At 46.1% G+C, this 16,503-nt stretch overlaps 1 protein-coding gene across 10 annotated transcripts in view; it reads left to right on the top strand.

Annotated features, from left to right (window-relative positions):
* vit (vitrin) overlaps positions 1-16,503 on the top strand; it is an 89,628-nt gene that overhangs the window by 30,438 nt on the left and 42,687 nt on the right. For 7 of the 10 annotated variants that reach the window (XM_042305666.1, XM_042305661.1, XM_042305662.1 and 4 more), the window contains exons 3-9: positions 122-187; positions 1,270-1,426; positions 2,431-2,564; positions 2,988-3,065; positions 10,495-10,689; positions 13,301-13,348; positions 15,474-15,512. In XM_042305666.1, the coding sequence (XP_042161600.1) occupies positions 122-187; positions 1,270-1,426; positions 2,431-2,564; positions 2,988-3,065; positions 10,495-10,689; positions 13,301-13,348; positions 15,474-15,512 (717 nt within the window). The remainder of the gene's footprint in view (positions 1-121; positions 188-1,269; positions 1,427-2,430; positions 2,565-2,987; positions 3,066-10,494; positions 10,690-13,300; positions 13,349-15,473; positions 15,513-16,503) is intronic. The other 3 variants (XM_042305663.1, XM_042305668.1, XM_042305669.1) reach the window with 2 other exon arrangements.

Below are 16,503 nucleotides of genomic sequence, written 5' to 3' on the forward strand. Positions count from 1 at the left end.
GAACAGCTATAACAGGCGTATATGTTACTTTGTGGGGATAGCTGTTTGTGGTAGTCTATTGTGAAGAATGTGGGTTTCAGTACAGCTATATAAATACTGTGTATTGCTTCCTGTCCTCTAGCCCTTCTACTCAGCTACGGTAGTGAAGCCAAACCAAACGGATCCAAGAACAAGAAACCAAAACAAGGTAATAGTGGTTTATAACCTCTTCACACTATAGTGTTGGCCTAAACTGGCTCAGATATGTCCTTTCCAGCCCAGTACAGCTGGGTTTGGTTCAGTAGTGGATCCGTAACCAGGCCAGCCCAGTACAGCTGGGTTTGGTTCAGTAGTGGATCCGTAACCAGGCAAGCCCAGTACAGCTTGGTTTGGTTCAGTAGTGGATCCGTAACCAGGCCAGCCCAGTACAGCTGGGTTTGGTTCAGTAGTGGATCCGTAACCAGGCCAGCCCAGTACAGCTGGGTTTGGTTCAGTAGTGGATCCGTAACCAGGCCAGCCCAGTACAGCTGGGTTTGGTTCAGTAGTGGATCCGTAACCAGGCCAGCCCAGTACAGCTGGGTTTGGTTCAGTAGTGGATCCGTAACCAGGCCAGCCCAGTACAGCTTGGTTTTGGTCATGTCCTGACCCCTCCTCTATACTGATTCTCTCTGTCATGTCCTGACCCCTCCCCTCCTCTATACTGACTCTCTCTGTCATGTCCTGACCCCTCCCCTCCTCTATACTGATTCTTCCTGTCATGTCCTGACCCCTCCCCTCCTCTATACTGACTCTCTGTCATGTCCTGACCCCTCCCCTCCTCTATACTGATTCTCTCTGTCATGTCTTGACCCCTCCCCTCCTCTATACTGACTCTCTGTCATGTCCTGACCCCTCCCCTCCTCTATACTGATTCTCTCTGTCATGTCTTGACCCCTCCCCTCCTCTATACTGATTCTTCCTGTCATGTCCTGACCCCTCCCCTCCTCTATACTGATTCTCTCTGTCATGTCTTGACCCCTCCCCTCCTCTATACTGATTCTTCCTGTCATGTCCTGACCCCTCCCCTCCTCTATACTGATTCTTCCTGTCATGTCCTGACCCCTCCCCTCCTCTATACTGATTCTCTCTGTCATGTCCTGACCCCTCCCCTCCTCTATACTGATTCTCTCTGTCATGTCCTGACCCCTCCCCTCCTCTATACTGATTCTTCCTGTCATGTCCTGACCCCTCCCCTCCTCTATACTGATTCTCTCTGTCATGTCCTGACCCCTCCCCTCCTCTCCTCTCCAGTGGTTCCAGCCATAGAGTGTGACATCCGGGCGGGGAAGATCAACCTCCCAGAATTCATAGCTAAATGCCCATCTGACTGTAAACAAACAAAAAGTCAGGTTTATGGGACAGGAGTCTTCGCTTCCATCTCCAGCATCTGTAACGCTGCCATACACAGGTCAGTAGGGGTTCACTACAACACCATACACAGGTCAGTAGGGGTTCACTACAACACCATACACAGGTCAGTACAACACCATACACAGGTCAGTATGGGTTCACTACAACACCATACACAGGTCAGTATGGGTTCACTACAACACCATACACAGGTCAGTACAACACCATACACAGGTCAGTATGGGTTCACTACAACACCATACACAGGTCAGTATGGGTTCACTACAACACCATACACAGGTCAGTATGGGTTCACTACAACACCATACACAGGTCAGTACGGGTTCACTACAACACCATACACAGGTCAGTATGGGTTCACTACAACACCATACACAGGTCAGTACAACACCATACACAGGTCAGTACGGGTTCACTACAACACCATACACAGGTCAGTATGGGTTCACTACAACACCATACACAGGTCAGTATGGGTTCACTACAACACCATACACAGGTCAGTATGGGTTCACTACAACACCATACACAGGTCAGTACAACACCATACACAGGTCAGTACGGGTTCACTACAACACCATACACAGGTCAGTATGGGTTCACTACAACACCATACACAGGTCAGTATGGGTTCACTACAACACCATACACAGGTCAGTATGGGTTCACTACAACACCATACACAGGTCAGTATGGGTTCACTACAACACCATACACAGGTCAGTATGGGTTCACTACAACACCATACACAGGTCAGTATGGGTTCATTACAACACCATACACAGGTCACTACAACACCATACACAGCTCAGTATGGGTTCACTACAACACCATACACAGGTCAGTATGGGTTCACTACAACAACATACACAGGTCAGTACAACACCATACACAGGTCAGTACAGGACATGTTCAGTACTGTAGTATTCTTGCCTTCCTCTAATTCAAGTTTGTCGGGCATTTTTTGTACAGTGTGCAAGAGTTTTTAGAAGCTGCGGTTTATAGGAAATATGTGTGTGATGGTGTTGTTTTTGTCTACAGCGGTGTCATCACTAACTCAGGGGGTAAAGTGATTGTTAGGAAGATGGCTGGACAGAACATCTATAAAGGCTCTAACTCCCACGGGCTCCGATCTCTGTCTCTGCCCAAGTGGAGAGAGTCCTTCGTTGTCTCAGGTAATCAATCATTTAACCAATCGATCTTAGCCTGGCTAACAAGGCAGGCTCCCGTAGCCTAGCTTAGCTCATGTAGCCTAGCTTAGCTCATGTAGCCTAGCTTAGCTCATGTAGCCCAGCTTAGCTCATTTAGCCTAGCTTAGCTCATGTAGCCTAGCTTAGCTTATGTAGCCTAGCTTAGCTCATGTAGCCCAGCTTAGCTCATGTAGCCTAGCTTAGCTCATGTAGCCTAGCTTAGCTCTTGTAGCCCAGCTTAGCTCTTGTAGCCCAGCTTAGCTTGCTGTTGTACCACATGTTTTGCCAGGCCAGGCTACCGATTCCTTCTGATAACACAGTATAAACATTATCACCAACTGTGCGTACGACCTCCAAATGTCTTTAGATGTTGCCTGATCCATTTCTGAATTGTTGTTGTTGTCTTAGTTGGTAAGCCAAAGAAAGGAGTCATCTATCCGTCTTCTCTGGACTATATTCCCTCGAGACCTACATACAGCAAAACAGGTGAGATGGAGTTTTTAATTACGCAATGTACGGAAAAATGAGAAACATGGTTATGGAGCTGTTTTATGTGCAGTAGTTTGTCAATTCAAGTTAAACAAAATAACAGACCTGGTTGATAGGAGACATGCAGGTAAAGACAGAGGAACACCTGGTTGATAGGAGACATGCAGGTATAGAAAGAGGGACACCTGGTTGATAGGAGACATGCAGGTATAGAAAGAGGGACACCTGGTTGATAGGTGACATGCAGGTATAGAAAGAGGAACACCTGGTTGACAGTTGACATGCAGGTAAAGACAGAGGAACACCTGGTTGATAGGAGACATGCAGGTAAAGAAAGAGGAACACCTGGTTGATAGGAGACATGCAGGTATAGAAGAGGAACACCTGGTTGATAGGAGACATGCAGGTAAAGACAGAGGAACACCTGGTTGATAGGAGACATGCAGGTAAAGACAGAGGAACACCTGGTTGATAGGTGACATGCAGGTATAGAAAGAGGAACACCTGGTTGATAGGAGACATGCAGGTATAGAAAGAGGAACACCTGGTTGATAGGTGACATGCAGGTATAGAAAGAGGAACACCTGGTTGATAGGTGACATGCAGGTATAGAAAGAGGAACACCTGGTTGATAGGTGACATGCAGGTATAGAAAGAGGAACACCTGGTTGATAGGTGACATGCAGGTATAGAAAGAGGGACACCTGGTTGATAGGAGACATGCAGGTAAAGACAGAGGAACACCTGGTTGATAGGTGACATGCAGGTATAGAAAGAGGAACACCTGGTTGATAGGAGACATGCAGGTAAAGAAAGAGGAACACCTGGTTGATAGGAGACATGCAGGTAAAGAAAGAGGAACACCTGGTTGATAGGTGACATGCAGGTAAAGACAGAGGAACACCTGGTTGATAGGTGACATGCAGGTAAAGACAGAGGAACACCTGGTTGATAGGTGACATGCAGGTAAAGACAGAGGAACACCTGGTTGATAGGTGACATGCAGGTAAAGACAGAGGAACACCTGGTTGATAGGTGACATGCAGGTAAAGACAGAGGAACACCTGGTTGATAGGTGACATGCAGGTAAAGAAGAGGAACACCTGGTTGATAGGTGACATGCAGGTAAAGACAGAGGAACACCTGGTTGATAGGTGACATGCAGGTAAAGACAGAGGAACACCTGGTTGATAGGTGACATGCAGGTAAAGACAGAGGAACACCTGGTTGATAGGTGACATGCAGGTAAAGACAGAGGAACACCTGGTTGATAGGTGACATGCAGGTAAAGACAGAGGAACACCTGGTTGATAGGGTAAAGACATGCAGGTAAAGACAGAGGAACACCTGGTTGATAGGTGACATGCAGGTAAAGACAGAGGAACACCTGGTTGATAGGAGACATGCAGGTAAAGACAGAGGAACACCTGGTTGATAGGTGACATGCAGGTAAAGACAGAGGAACACCTGGTTGATAGGTGACATGCAGGTAAAGACAGAGGAACACCTGGTTGAGAGGAGACATGCAGGTATAGACAGAGGGACACCTGGTTGATAGGTGACATGCAGGTATAGACAGAGGGACACCTGGTTGATAGGTGACATGCAGGTATAGACAGAGGGACACCTGGTTGATAGGTGACATGCAGGTATAGACAGAGGAACACCTGGTTGAGAGGAGACATGCAGGTAAAGACAGAGGAACACCTGGTTGATAGGTGACATGCAGGTAAAGACAGAGGAACACCTGGTTGATAGGTGACATGCAGGTAAAGACAGAGGAACACCTGGTTGATAGGTGACATGCAGGTAAAGACAGAGGAACACCTGGTTGATAGGTGACATGCAGGTAAAGACAGAGGAACACCTGGTTGATAGGTGACATGCAGGTAAAGACAGAGGAACACCTGGTTGATAGGTGACATGCAGGTAAAGACAGAGGAACACCTGGTTGATAGGTGACATGCAGGTAAAGACAGAGGAACACCTGGTTGATAGGTGACATGCAGGTAAAGACAGAGGAACACCTGGTTGATAGGTGACATGCAGGTATAGACAGAGGAACACCTGGTTGATAGGTGACATGCAGGTAAAGACAGAGGAACACCTGGTTGATAGGTGACATGCAGGTATAGACAGAGGAACACCTGGTTGATAGGTGACATGCAGGTAAAGACAGAGGAACACCTGGTTGATAGGAGACATTGATAGGTGACATGCAGGTATAGACAGAGGAACACCTGGTTGATAGGAGACATGCAGGTAAAGAAAGAGGAACACCTGGTTGATAGGAGACATGCAGGTAAAGACAGAGGAACACCTGGTTGATAGGAGACATGCAGGTATAGAAAGAGGAACACCTGGTTGATAGGTGACATGCAGGTATAGAAAGAGGAACACCTGGTTGATAGGTGACATGCAGGTATAGACAGAGGAACACCTGGTTGACAGAGGAACACCTGGTTGATAGGTGACATGCAGGTAAAGACAGAGGAACACCTGGTTGATAGGAGACATGCAGGTATGGTTGAGACAGAGGTAACACCTGGTTGATAGGTGACATGCAGGTAAAGACACCTGGTTGAGGAACACCTGGTTGATAGGTGACATGCAGGTAAAGACAGAGGAACACCTGGTTGATAGGTGACATGCAGGTAAAGACAGAGGAACACCTGGTTGATAGGTGACATGCAGGTAAAGACAGAGGAACACCTGGTTGATAGGTGACATGCAGGTAAAGACAGAGGAACACCTGGTTGATAGGTGACATGCAGGTAAAGACAGAGGAACACCTGGTTGATAGGTGACATGCAGGTAAAGACAGAGGAACACCTGGTTGATAGGTGACATGCAGGTAAAGACAGAGGAACACCTGGTTGATAGGTGACATGCAGGTAAAGACAGAGGAACACCTGGTTGATAGGTGACATGCAGGTAAAGACAGAGGAACACCTGGTTGATAGGAGACATAGGTGACATGCAGGTATAGAAGAGGAACACCTGGTTGATAGGTGACATGCAGGTAAAGAAAGAGGAACACCTGGTTGATAGGTGACATGCAGGTAAAGACAGAGGAACACCTGGTTGATAGGTGACATGCAGGTAAAGACAGAGGAACACCTGGTTGATAGGTGACATGCAGGTAAAGAAGAGGAACACCTGGTTGATAGGTGACATGCAGGTAAAGAAGAGGAACACCTGGTTGATAGGTGACATGCAGGTAAAGACAGAGGAACACCTGGTTGATAGGTGACATGCAGGTAAAGACAGAGGAACACCTGGTTGATAGGAGACATGCAGGTAAAGACAGAGGAACACCTGGTTGATAGGAGACATGCAGGTAAAGACAGAGGAACACCTGGTTGATAGGTGACATGCAGGTAAAGACAGAGGAACACCTGGTTGATAGGTGACATGCAGGTAAAGAGGAACACCTGAGGAACACCTGGTTGATAGGAGACATGCAGGTATAGACAGAGGAACACCTGGTTGATAGGTGACATGCAGGTAAAGACAGAGGAACACCTGGTTGATAGGAGACATGCAGGTAAAGAAAGAGGAACACCTGGTTGATAGGTGACATGCAGGTAAAGACAGAGGAACACCTGGTTGATAGGAGACATGCAGGTAAAGAAAGAGGAACACCTGGTTGATAGGTGACATGCAGGTAAAGAACAGAGGAACACCTGGTTGATAGGTGACATGCAGGTAAAGACAGAGGAACACCTGGTTGATAGGAGACATGCAGGTAAAGAAGAGGAACACCTGGTTGATAGGAGACATGCAGGTAAAGAAGAGGAACACCTGGTTGATAGGAGACATGCAGGTAAAGACAGAGGAACACCTGGTTGATAGGAGACATGCAGGTAAAGACAGAGGAACACCTGGTTGATAGGAGACATGCAGGTAAAGACAGAGGAACACCTGGTTGATAGGAGACATGCAGGTAAAGACAGAGGAACACCTGGTTGATAGGAGACATGCAGGTAAAGACAGAGGAACACCTGGTTGATAGGAGACATGCAGGTAAAGAAAGAGGAACACCTGGTTGATAGGAGACATGCAGGTAAAGACAGAGGAACACCTGGTTGATAGGAGACATGCAGGTAAGACAGAGGAACACCTGGTTGATAGGACATGCAGGTAAAGACCACCTGGTTGATAGGTGACATGCAGGTAAAGAAAGAGGAACACCTGGTTGATAGGTGACATGCAGGTAAAGACAGAGGAACACCTGGTTGATAGGAGACATGCAGGTAAAGACAGAGGAACACCTGGTTGATAGGAGACATGCAGGTAAAGACAGAGGAACACCTGGTTGATAGGAGACATGCAGGTATAGAAAGAGGAACACCTGGTTGATAGGTGACATGCAGGTATAGAAAGAGGAACACCTGGTTGATAGGTGACATGCAGGTAAAGACAGAGGAACACCTGGTTGATAGGAGACATGCAGGTAAAGACAGAGGAACACCTGGTTGATAGGTGACATGCAGGTAAAGACAGAGGAACACCTGGTTGATAGGAGACATGCAGGTAAAGACAGAGGAACACCTGGTTGATAGGTGACATGCAGGTAAAGACAGAGGAACACCTGGTTGATAGGAGACATGCAGGTAAAGACAGAGGAACACCTGGTTGATAGGAGACATGCAGGTAAAGAAAGAGGAACACCTGGTTGATAGGAGACATGCAGGTAAAGACAGAGGAACACCTGGTTGATAGGTGACATGCAGGTAAAGACAGAGGAACACCTGGTTGATAGGAGACATGCAGGTATAGAAAGAGGAACACCTGGTTGATAGACATGCAGGTAAAGACATGCATGGTAAAGACAGAGGAACACCTGGTTGATAGGTGACATGCAGGTAAAGACAGAGGAACACCTGGTTGATAGGTGACATGCAGGTATAGAAAGAGGAACACCTGGTTGATAGGTGACATGCAGGTATAGAAAGAGGAACACCTGGTTGATAGGTGACATGCAGGTAAAGACAGAGGAACACCTGGTTGATAGGTGACATGCAGGTAAAGACAGAGGAACACCTGGTTGATAGGTGACATGCAGGTAAAGACAGAGGAACACCTGGTTGATAGGTGACATGCAGGTAAAGACAGAGGAACACCTGGTTGATAGGAGACATGCAGGTAAAGACAGAGGAACACCTGGTTGATAGGTGACATGCAGGTAAAGACAGAGGAACACCTGGTTGATAGGAGACATGCAGGTATAGAAAGAGGAACACCTGGTTGATAGGAGACATGCAGGTAAAGACAGAGGAACACCTGGTTGATAGGTGACATGCAGGTAAAGACAGAGGAACACCTGGTTGATAGGAGACATGCAGGTAAAGAAAGAGGAACACCTGGTTGATAGGTGACATGCAGGTATAGACAGAGGAACACCTGGTTGATAGGAGACATGCAGGTATAGAAAGAGGAACACCTGGTTGATAGGAGACATGCAGGTAAAGACAGAGGAACACCTGGTTGATAGGTGACATGCAGGTATAGAAAGAGGAACACCTGGTTGATAGGAGACATGCAGGTATAGAAAGAGGAACACCTGGTTGATAGGAGACATGCAGGTAAAGACAGAGGAACACCTGGTTGATAGGTGACATGCAGGTATAGAAAGAGGAACACCTGGTTGATAGGTGACATGCAGGTAAAGAAAGAGGAACACCTGGTTGATAGGTGACATGCAGGTAAAGACAGAGGAACACCTGGTTGATAGGAGACATGCAGGTAAAGACAGAGGAACACCTGGTTGATAGGTGACATGCAGGTAAAGAAAGAGGAACACCTGGTTGATAGGTGACATGGGTAAAGAAAGAGGAACACCTGGTTGATAGGTGACATGCAGGTAAAGAAAGAGGAACACCTGGTTGATAGGTGACATGCAGGTATAGAAAGAGGAACACCTGGTTGATAGGTGACATGCAGGTAAAGACAGAGGAACACCTGGTTGATAGGTGACATGCAGGTAAAGAAGAGGAACACCTGGTTGATAGGTGACATGCAGGTAAAGACAGAGGAACACCTGGTTGATAGGTGACATGCAGGTAAAGACAGAGGAACACCTGGTTGATAGGTGACATGCAGGTAAAGACAGAGGAACACCTGGTTGATAGGTGACATGCAGGTAAAGACAGAGGAACACCTGGTTGATAGGTGACATGCAGGTAAAGAAGAGGAACACCTGGTTGATAGGTGACATGCAGGTATAGAAAGAGGGACACCTGGTTGATAGGTGACATGCAGGTAAAGACAGAGGAACACCTGGTTGATAGGTGACATGCAGGTATAGAAAGAGGAACACCTGGTTGATAGGTGACATGCAGGTAAAGACAGAGGAACACCTGGTTGAGAGGAGACATGCAGGTATAGAAAGAGGAACACCTGGTTGAGAGGAGACATGCAGGTATAGACAGAGGGACACCTGGTTGATAGGTGACATGCAGGTAAAGACAGAGGAACACCTGGTTGATAGGAGACATGCAGGTATAGAAAGAGGAACACCTGGTTGATAGGTGACATGCAGGTATAGACAGAGGAACACCTGGTTGATAGGTGACATGCAGGTAAAGACAGAGGAACACCTGGTTGATAGGTGACATGCAGGTAAAGACAGAGGAACACCTGGTTGATAGGTGACATGCAGGTAAAGACAGAGGAACACCTGGTTGATAGGTGACATGCAGGTAAAGACAGAGGAACACCTGGTTGATAGGTGACATGCAGGTAAAGACAGAGGAACACCTGGTTGATAGGTGACATGCAGGTAAAGACAGAGGAACACCTGGTTGATAGGTGACATGCAGGTATGGAAAGAGGAACACCTGGTTGATAGGTGACATGCAGGTAAAGACAGAGGAACACCTGGTTGATAGGTGACATGCAGGTATAGAAAGAGGAACACCTGGTTGAGAGGTGACATGCAGGTAAAGACAGAGGAACACCTGGTTGATAGGTGACATGCAGGTATAGAAAGAGGAACACCTGGTTGATAGGTGACATGCAGGTATAGAAAGAGGGACACCTGGTTGATAGGTGACATGCAGGTAAAGAAAGAGGAACACCTGGTTGATAGGTGACATGCAGGTATAGAAAGAGGGACACCTGGTTGATAGGTGACATGCAGGTAAAGAAAGAGGCACACCTGGTTGATAGGAGACATGCAGGTAAAGAACGAGCAACACTTTTTGTCTCTCTCCTCTCCTCTCCTCCTTCCTCACCTCCTCCCTCTTTCCTCACTTCCCCTCCACCTCTCCTCTCCTCTTCCCTCTCTCCCCTCCTCTCTCCCCCTCTCCCCTCTTCTCCTTATCTCCCCTCTCCTCTCCTCTCCTTATCTCTCTCCTCTCCTCTCCTTATTTCTCTCCCCTCCCCTCCCCTCCTCACACTCTCCTCTCCTCGTCTCTTTCAGGTCAGAAAGAGACCAAAGCCCCTGTGGTCACTACCGTAATGCCGGCTACAACGCCAGAACCCACCAGGACTACCACACCTCCACCCACTACGGCCACCACCACACCTCCACCCACTACCACCACAACCCTCCCACCCACCACCACTACTACAACAGCCAAGCCCCGCGCTGCTGTCCACAAAGCCAGGGATACAGGTGAGTCACACACACACACACTCAGAAACACAAACATTGTGCTTTCAGGTTTATTTATATACATTACATGTGATTTAACAAAATCAAATCAAATCAAATGTATTTATATAGCCCTTCGTACATCAGCTGATATCTCAAAGTGCTGTACAGAAACCCAGCCTAAAACCCCAAACAGCAAGCAATGCAGGTGTAGAAGCACGGTGGCTAGGAAAACCTCCCTAGAAAGGTCAAAACTTAGGATGAAACCTAGAGAGGAACCAGGCTATGTGGGGTGGCCAGGCCTCTTCTGGCTGTGCCGGGTGGAGATTATAAACCTAGAGAGGAACCAGGCTATGAGGGGTGGCCAGTCCTCTTCTGGCTGTGCCGGGTAGAGAGGAACCAGGCTATGAGGGGTGGCCAGGCCTCTTCTGGCTGTGCCGGGTGGAGATTATAAACCTAGAGAGGAACCAGGCTATGAGGGATGGCCAGTCCTCTTCTGGCTGTGCCAGGGTGGAGATTATAAACCTAGAGAGGAACCAGGCTATGTGGGGTGGCCAGTCCTCTTCTGGCTGTGCCGGGTAGAGAGGAACCAGGCTATGTGGGGTGGCCAGTCCTCTTCTGGCTGTGCCGGGTAGAGAGGAACCAGGCTATGTGGGGTGGCCAGTCCTCTTCTGGCTGTGCCGGGTGGAGAGGAACCAGGCTATGTGGGGTGGCCAGTCCTCTTCTGGCTGTGCCGGGTAGAGAGGAACCAGGCTATGAGGGGTGGCCAGTCCTCTTCTGGCTGTGCCGGCTAGAGAGGAACCAGGCTATGTGGGGTGGCCAGTCCTCTTCTGGCTGTGCCGGGTAGAGAGGAACCAGGCTATGAGGGGTGGCCAGTCCTCTTCTGGCTGTGCTGGGTAGAGAGGAACCAGGCTATGTGGGGTGGCCAGTCCTCTTCTGGCTGTGCCGGGTAGAGAGGAACCAGGCTATGTGGGGTGGCCAGTCCTCTTCTGGCTGTGCCGGGTGGAGATTATAAACCTAGAGAGGAACCAGGCTATGAGGGATGGCCAGTCCTCTTCTGGCTGTGCCGGGTGGAGATTATAAACCTAGAGAGGAACCAGGCTATGTGGGGTGGCCAGTCCTCTTCTGGCTGTGCCGGGTGGAGATTATAAACCTAGAGAGGAACCAGGCTATGAGGGGTGGCCAGTCCTCTTCTGGCTGTGCCGGGTAGAGAGGAACCAGGCTATGTGGGGTGGCCAGTCCTCTTCTGGCTGTGCCGGGTAGAGAGGAACCAGGCTATGTGGGGTGGCCAGTCAATGTTCTCACTAGATTGTTCTCACAACCTAATGAAACAACATTCTGGGAACTAATTAAAGAACATATTAAATGTGTTCTGGACATGTACTTGTAACATCATCACTCAATGACTTTTCTCCTTCAAATTAAATCAAATGTATTTATAAAGCCCTTCGTACATCAGCTGATATCTCAAAGTGCTGTACAGAAACCCAGCCTAAAACCCCAAACAGCAAGCAATGCAGGTGTAGAAGCACATTTGATGTGATGTACTTTTCTTCCGGATTAAATGTATGGCCCCATGTATGTTATGTGTATAGAGGAGTATTTACTGAGATACAGAGTAACATGACTGACTCCATCCTTCTCTGCATCCCCTGATTGGCTAATGTAAGAACTGATCCGGTAATGTCAATCCTGATTGGCTAATGTAAGAACTGATCCAGTAATACCAATCCTGATTGGCTAATGTAAGAACTGATCCAGTAATACCAATCCTGATTGGCTAATGTAAGAACTGATCCAGTAATACCAATCCTGATTGGCTAATGTAAGAACTGATCCAGTAATACCAATCCTGATTGGCTAATGTAAGAACTGATCCAGTAATGCCAATCCTGATTGGCTAATGTATAACCAATCCAACAGTAGATCCACTTTAAGGACAGACGGTATGTCAGCTATCACCGTGGAGAATCCTTTACCTCGACCATCATGGATCATGTGCTGATTTGTACATTGTTGTGATGACGTTTGAAACACATTAGATCAGTGAGTGAGAGCTCTATCTCCCCGTGATTCTCTGTTTAATATTTCATCTCGCCAAGATTTATGTCGTCACTCAAGTCAAATGAACACACAGTCAGATGATGATTATTAGGCATTGATAAGAGACACCTGGCTACTTTAACTGTGCATCACATGGGACAGGTATGTGGGGGATCTCCCTCCCCCTCTCTTTCTCTTTCTCTCGCTCCCTCCTTTCATCTCTCTCTCTTTCTCCCCCTTCCTCCACCTTTCCTACCTCCCCCTCTCTCTCTCTAGGCATCTCTCTCTCTCACCTCTCTCTCTCTCTCTCTCTCTCTCCTCTCTCTCTCTCTCTCTCTCTCTCTCTCTCTCTCTCTCTCTCTCTCTCTCTCTCTCTCTCTCTCTCTCTCTCTCTCTCTCTCTCTCTCTCTCTCTCTCTCTCTCTCTCTCTCTCTCTCTCTCTCTCTCTCTCTCTCTCTCTCTCTCCCTGGGTTGACCATCTCTCTCTCTCTCCCCCTTCCTCCACCTTCCTACCTCCCCCTCCTCCTCTCTCTCTCTCTCTCTCTCTCTCTCTCTCTCTCTGGGTTGACCATCTATCGCTCTGATCCAGACAGCAGTCATCCGTACTTTGCGTCTGTAGCAGCAGCCTCCAGTGCAAGTAAGTCCAGCCAGATGGTCTGTGGGGGTCTGTAGGTTGGTTGGTGATGGGTTGCTGTTATTTACTGTGGGGGTCTGTAGGTTGGTTGGTGATGGGTTGCTGCTATTTACTGTGGGGGTCTGTAGGTTGGTGATGGGTTGCTGCTATTTACTGTGGGGGTCTGTAGTGTCTGTGTTGGTGATGGGTTGCTGTTATTTACTGTGGGGGTCTGTAGTGTGTGTTGGTGATGGGTTGCTGCTATTTACTGTGGGGGTCTGTAGGTTGGTGATGGGTTGCTGTTATTTACTGTGGGGGTCTGTAGTGTGTGTTGGTGATGGGTTGCTGCTATTTACTGTGGGGGTCTGTAGTGTGTGTTGGTGATGGGTTGCTGTTATTTACTCTGGGGGTCTGTAGTGTGTGTTGGTGATGGGTTGCTGTTATTTACTGTGGGGGTCTGTAGGTTGGTGATGGGTTGCTGCTATTTACTGTGGGGGTCCGTAGGTTGGTGATGGGTTGCTGTTATTTACTGTGGGGGTCTGTAGGTTGGTTGGTGATGGGTTGCTGCTATTTACTGTGGGGGTCTGTAGGTTGGTGATGGGTTGCTGCTATTTACTGTGGGGGTCTGTAGGTTGGTGATGGGTTGCTGTTATTTACTCTGGGGGTCTGTAGTGTGTGTTGGTGATGGGTTGCTGCTATTTACTGTGGGGGTCCGTAGGTTGGTGATGGGTTACTGCTATTTACTGTGGGGGTCTGTAGTGTGTGTTGGCTGTTTGTTCTCGTGTTGGCACGTTTTTTCCTACATGGTAACCCATGGTAACCCATGGTAACCCACGGTAGCCCACGGTAACCCACGGTAGCCCACGGTAACCCACGTGATGTCTTGTTGTTTTATGTCCATCAGGATAATGCATTATTTTCTTTAAAAATAGATCTTGACAAATCGCTAAATTACCTTCAACTTACATTCATCTTTGATTAAAGATGACATAGTCGGCTATCAATTGCACCAATTTCAAAGGTTAAGTTTGTCACAAATTATTTGACATAACTTGTTCAATGTAATTGTTTGAAGGTGAAAAATGTAAAGGTAGTTGTTTGATGCTCTAATTTAAGTTCCTTTATGAATCTTAGTTGTTGTCGTTGTTGTTGATGTCACTTGTTGTTGTCACGTGTTGTTGTCACGTGTTGTTGTCGCTGTTGTTGTCGTTGTTGTTGTTGTCGCTGTTGTTGTTGTCGTTGTTGTTGTCGTTGTTGTTGTTGTCACTTGTTGTTGTCACGTGTTGTTGTCGCTGTTGTTGTCGTTGTTGTTGTTGTCGCTGTTGTTGTTGTTGTTGTTCTCGTTGTTGTTGTTGTCACTTGTTGTTGTCACGTGTTGTTGTCGCTGTTGTTGTTGTCGCTGTTGTTGTCGTTGTTGTTGTTGTCATTGTTGTTGTTGTCACTTGTTGTTGTCACGTGTTGTTGTCGCTGTTGTTGTTGTCGCTGTTGTTGTTGTCGTTGTTGTTGTTGTCGTTGTTGTTGTCGTTGTTGTCACTTGTTGTCACGTGTTGTTGTCGTTGTTGTTGTTGTCGTTGTTGTTGTTGTCACTTGTTGTCACGTGTTGTTGTCGCTGTTGTTGTTGTCGTTGTCGTTGTTGTCATTGTTGTCGTTGTTGTTGTCGTTGTTGTCACTTGTTGTTGCCACGTGTTGTTGTTGCTGTTGTTGTTGTCGCTGTTGTTGTCGTTGTTGTTATTGTTGTTGTTGTCACTTGTTGTTGTCACGTGTTTTTGTCGCTGTTGTTGTTGTCGCTGTTGTTGTTGTCGCTGTTGTTGTCGTCGCTGTTGTTGTCACTTGTTGTTGTCGCAGTTGTTGTTGTCACTTGTTGTTGTTGCTGTTGTTGTTGTCGTTGTTGTTGTTGTCACTTGTTGTTGTCACGTGTTGTTTTCGCTGTTGTTGTTGTCGCTGTTGTTGTTGTCGCTGTTGTTGTCGTTGTTGTTGTTGTCACTTGTTGTTGTCGCTGTTGTTGTTGTCACTTGTTGTTGTTGCTGTTGTTGTTGTCGCTGTTGTTGTCGCTGTTGCTGTTGTTGTCTTAGAAAGTAGTGCTACAGGTATTTCCAAGATTGTAATGTTAAAAGTACACATGATGTTATTCTCAACATTGCCTCTATAGGGCAGTCACAGAATGGCCACGGAAAGGTGACAGCCCAAGGTATGTTCCAACTTTCATTTGTTCTACGTAAGCAGTAGTTAGTTACTTATATAACTTACTTATAGTATTAGATGCAGTAGTTAGTTACTTATATAACTTACTTATAGTATTAGATGCAGTAGTTAGTTACTTCTATAACTTACTTATAGTATTAGATGCAGCAGTTAGTTACTTATATTACTTACTTATAGTATTAGATGCAGCAGTTAGTTACTTATATTACTTACTTATAGTATTAGATGCAGCAGTTAGTTACTTATATTACTTACTTATAGTATTAGATGCAGTAGTTAGTTACTTATATAACTTACTTATAGTATTAGATGCAGTAGTTAGTTACTTATATAACTTACTTATAGTATTAGATGCAGTAGTTAGTTACTTCTATAACTTACTTATAGTATTAGATGCAGCAGTTAGTTACTTATATTACTTACTTATAGTATTAGATGCAGCAGTTAGTTACTTATATTACTTACTTATAGTATTAGATGCAGCAGTTAGTTACTTATATTACTTACTTATAGTATTAGATGCAGTAGTTAGTTACTTATATTACTTACTTATAGTATTAGATGCAGCAGTTAGTTACTTATATTACTTACTTATAGTATTACATGCAGTAGTTAGTTACTTATATTTTTATCTGTAGTATTACTTACTTATAGTATTAGATGCAGTAGTTAGTTACTTATATTTGTATCTGTAGTATTACTTACTTATAGTATTAGATGCAGTATTAGTTACTTATAGTATTAGCTGTAGTATTACTTACTTATAGTATTAGATGTAAACTAGTTACTGTTATGTTTTAGCTGTAGTATTAGTAACCTATAGTATTCGCTGTAGCATTAGTTACTTATAGTATTAGATGTAGTATTAGTTACTTATAGTAGTAGATGTAGTATTAGTAACGTATAGTATTAGATGTAGTATTAGTTACTTATAGTATTAGATGTAATACTAGTTACTGTTGTGTTTTAGCTGTAGT

The sequence above is a fragment of the Oncorhynchus tshawytscha genome, linkage group LG24 (genome assembly GCF_018296145.1).
Source record: "Oncorhynchus tshawytscha isolate Ot180627B linkage group LG24, Otsh_v2.0, whole genome shotgun sequence".
NCBI classification, from domain to species: domain Eukaryota; kingdom Metazoa; phylum Chordata; class Actinopteri; order Salmoniformes; family Salmonidae; genus Oncorhynchus; species Oncorhynchus tshawytscha.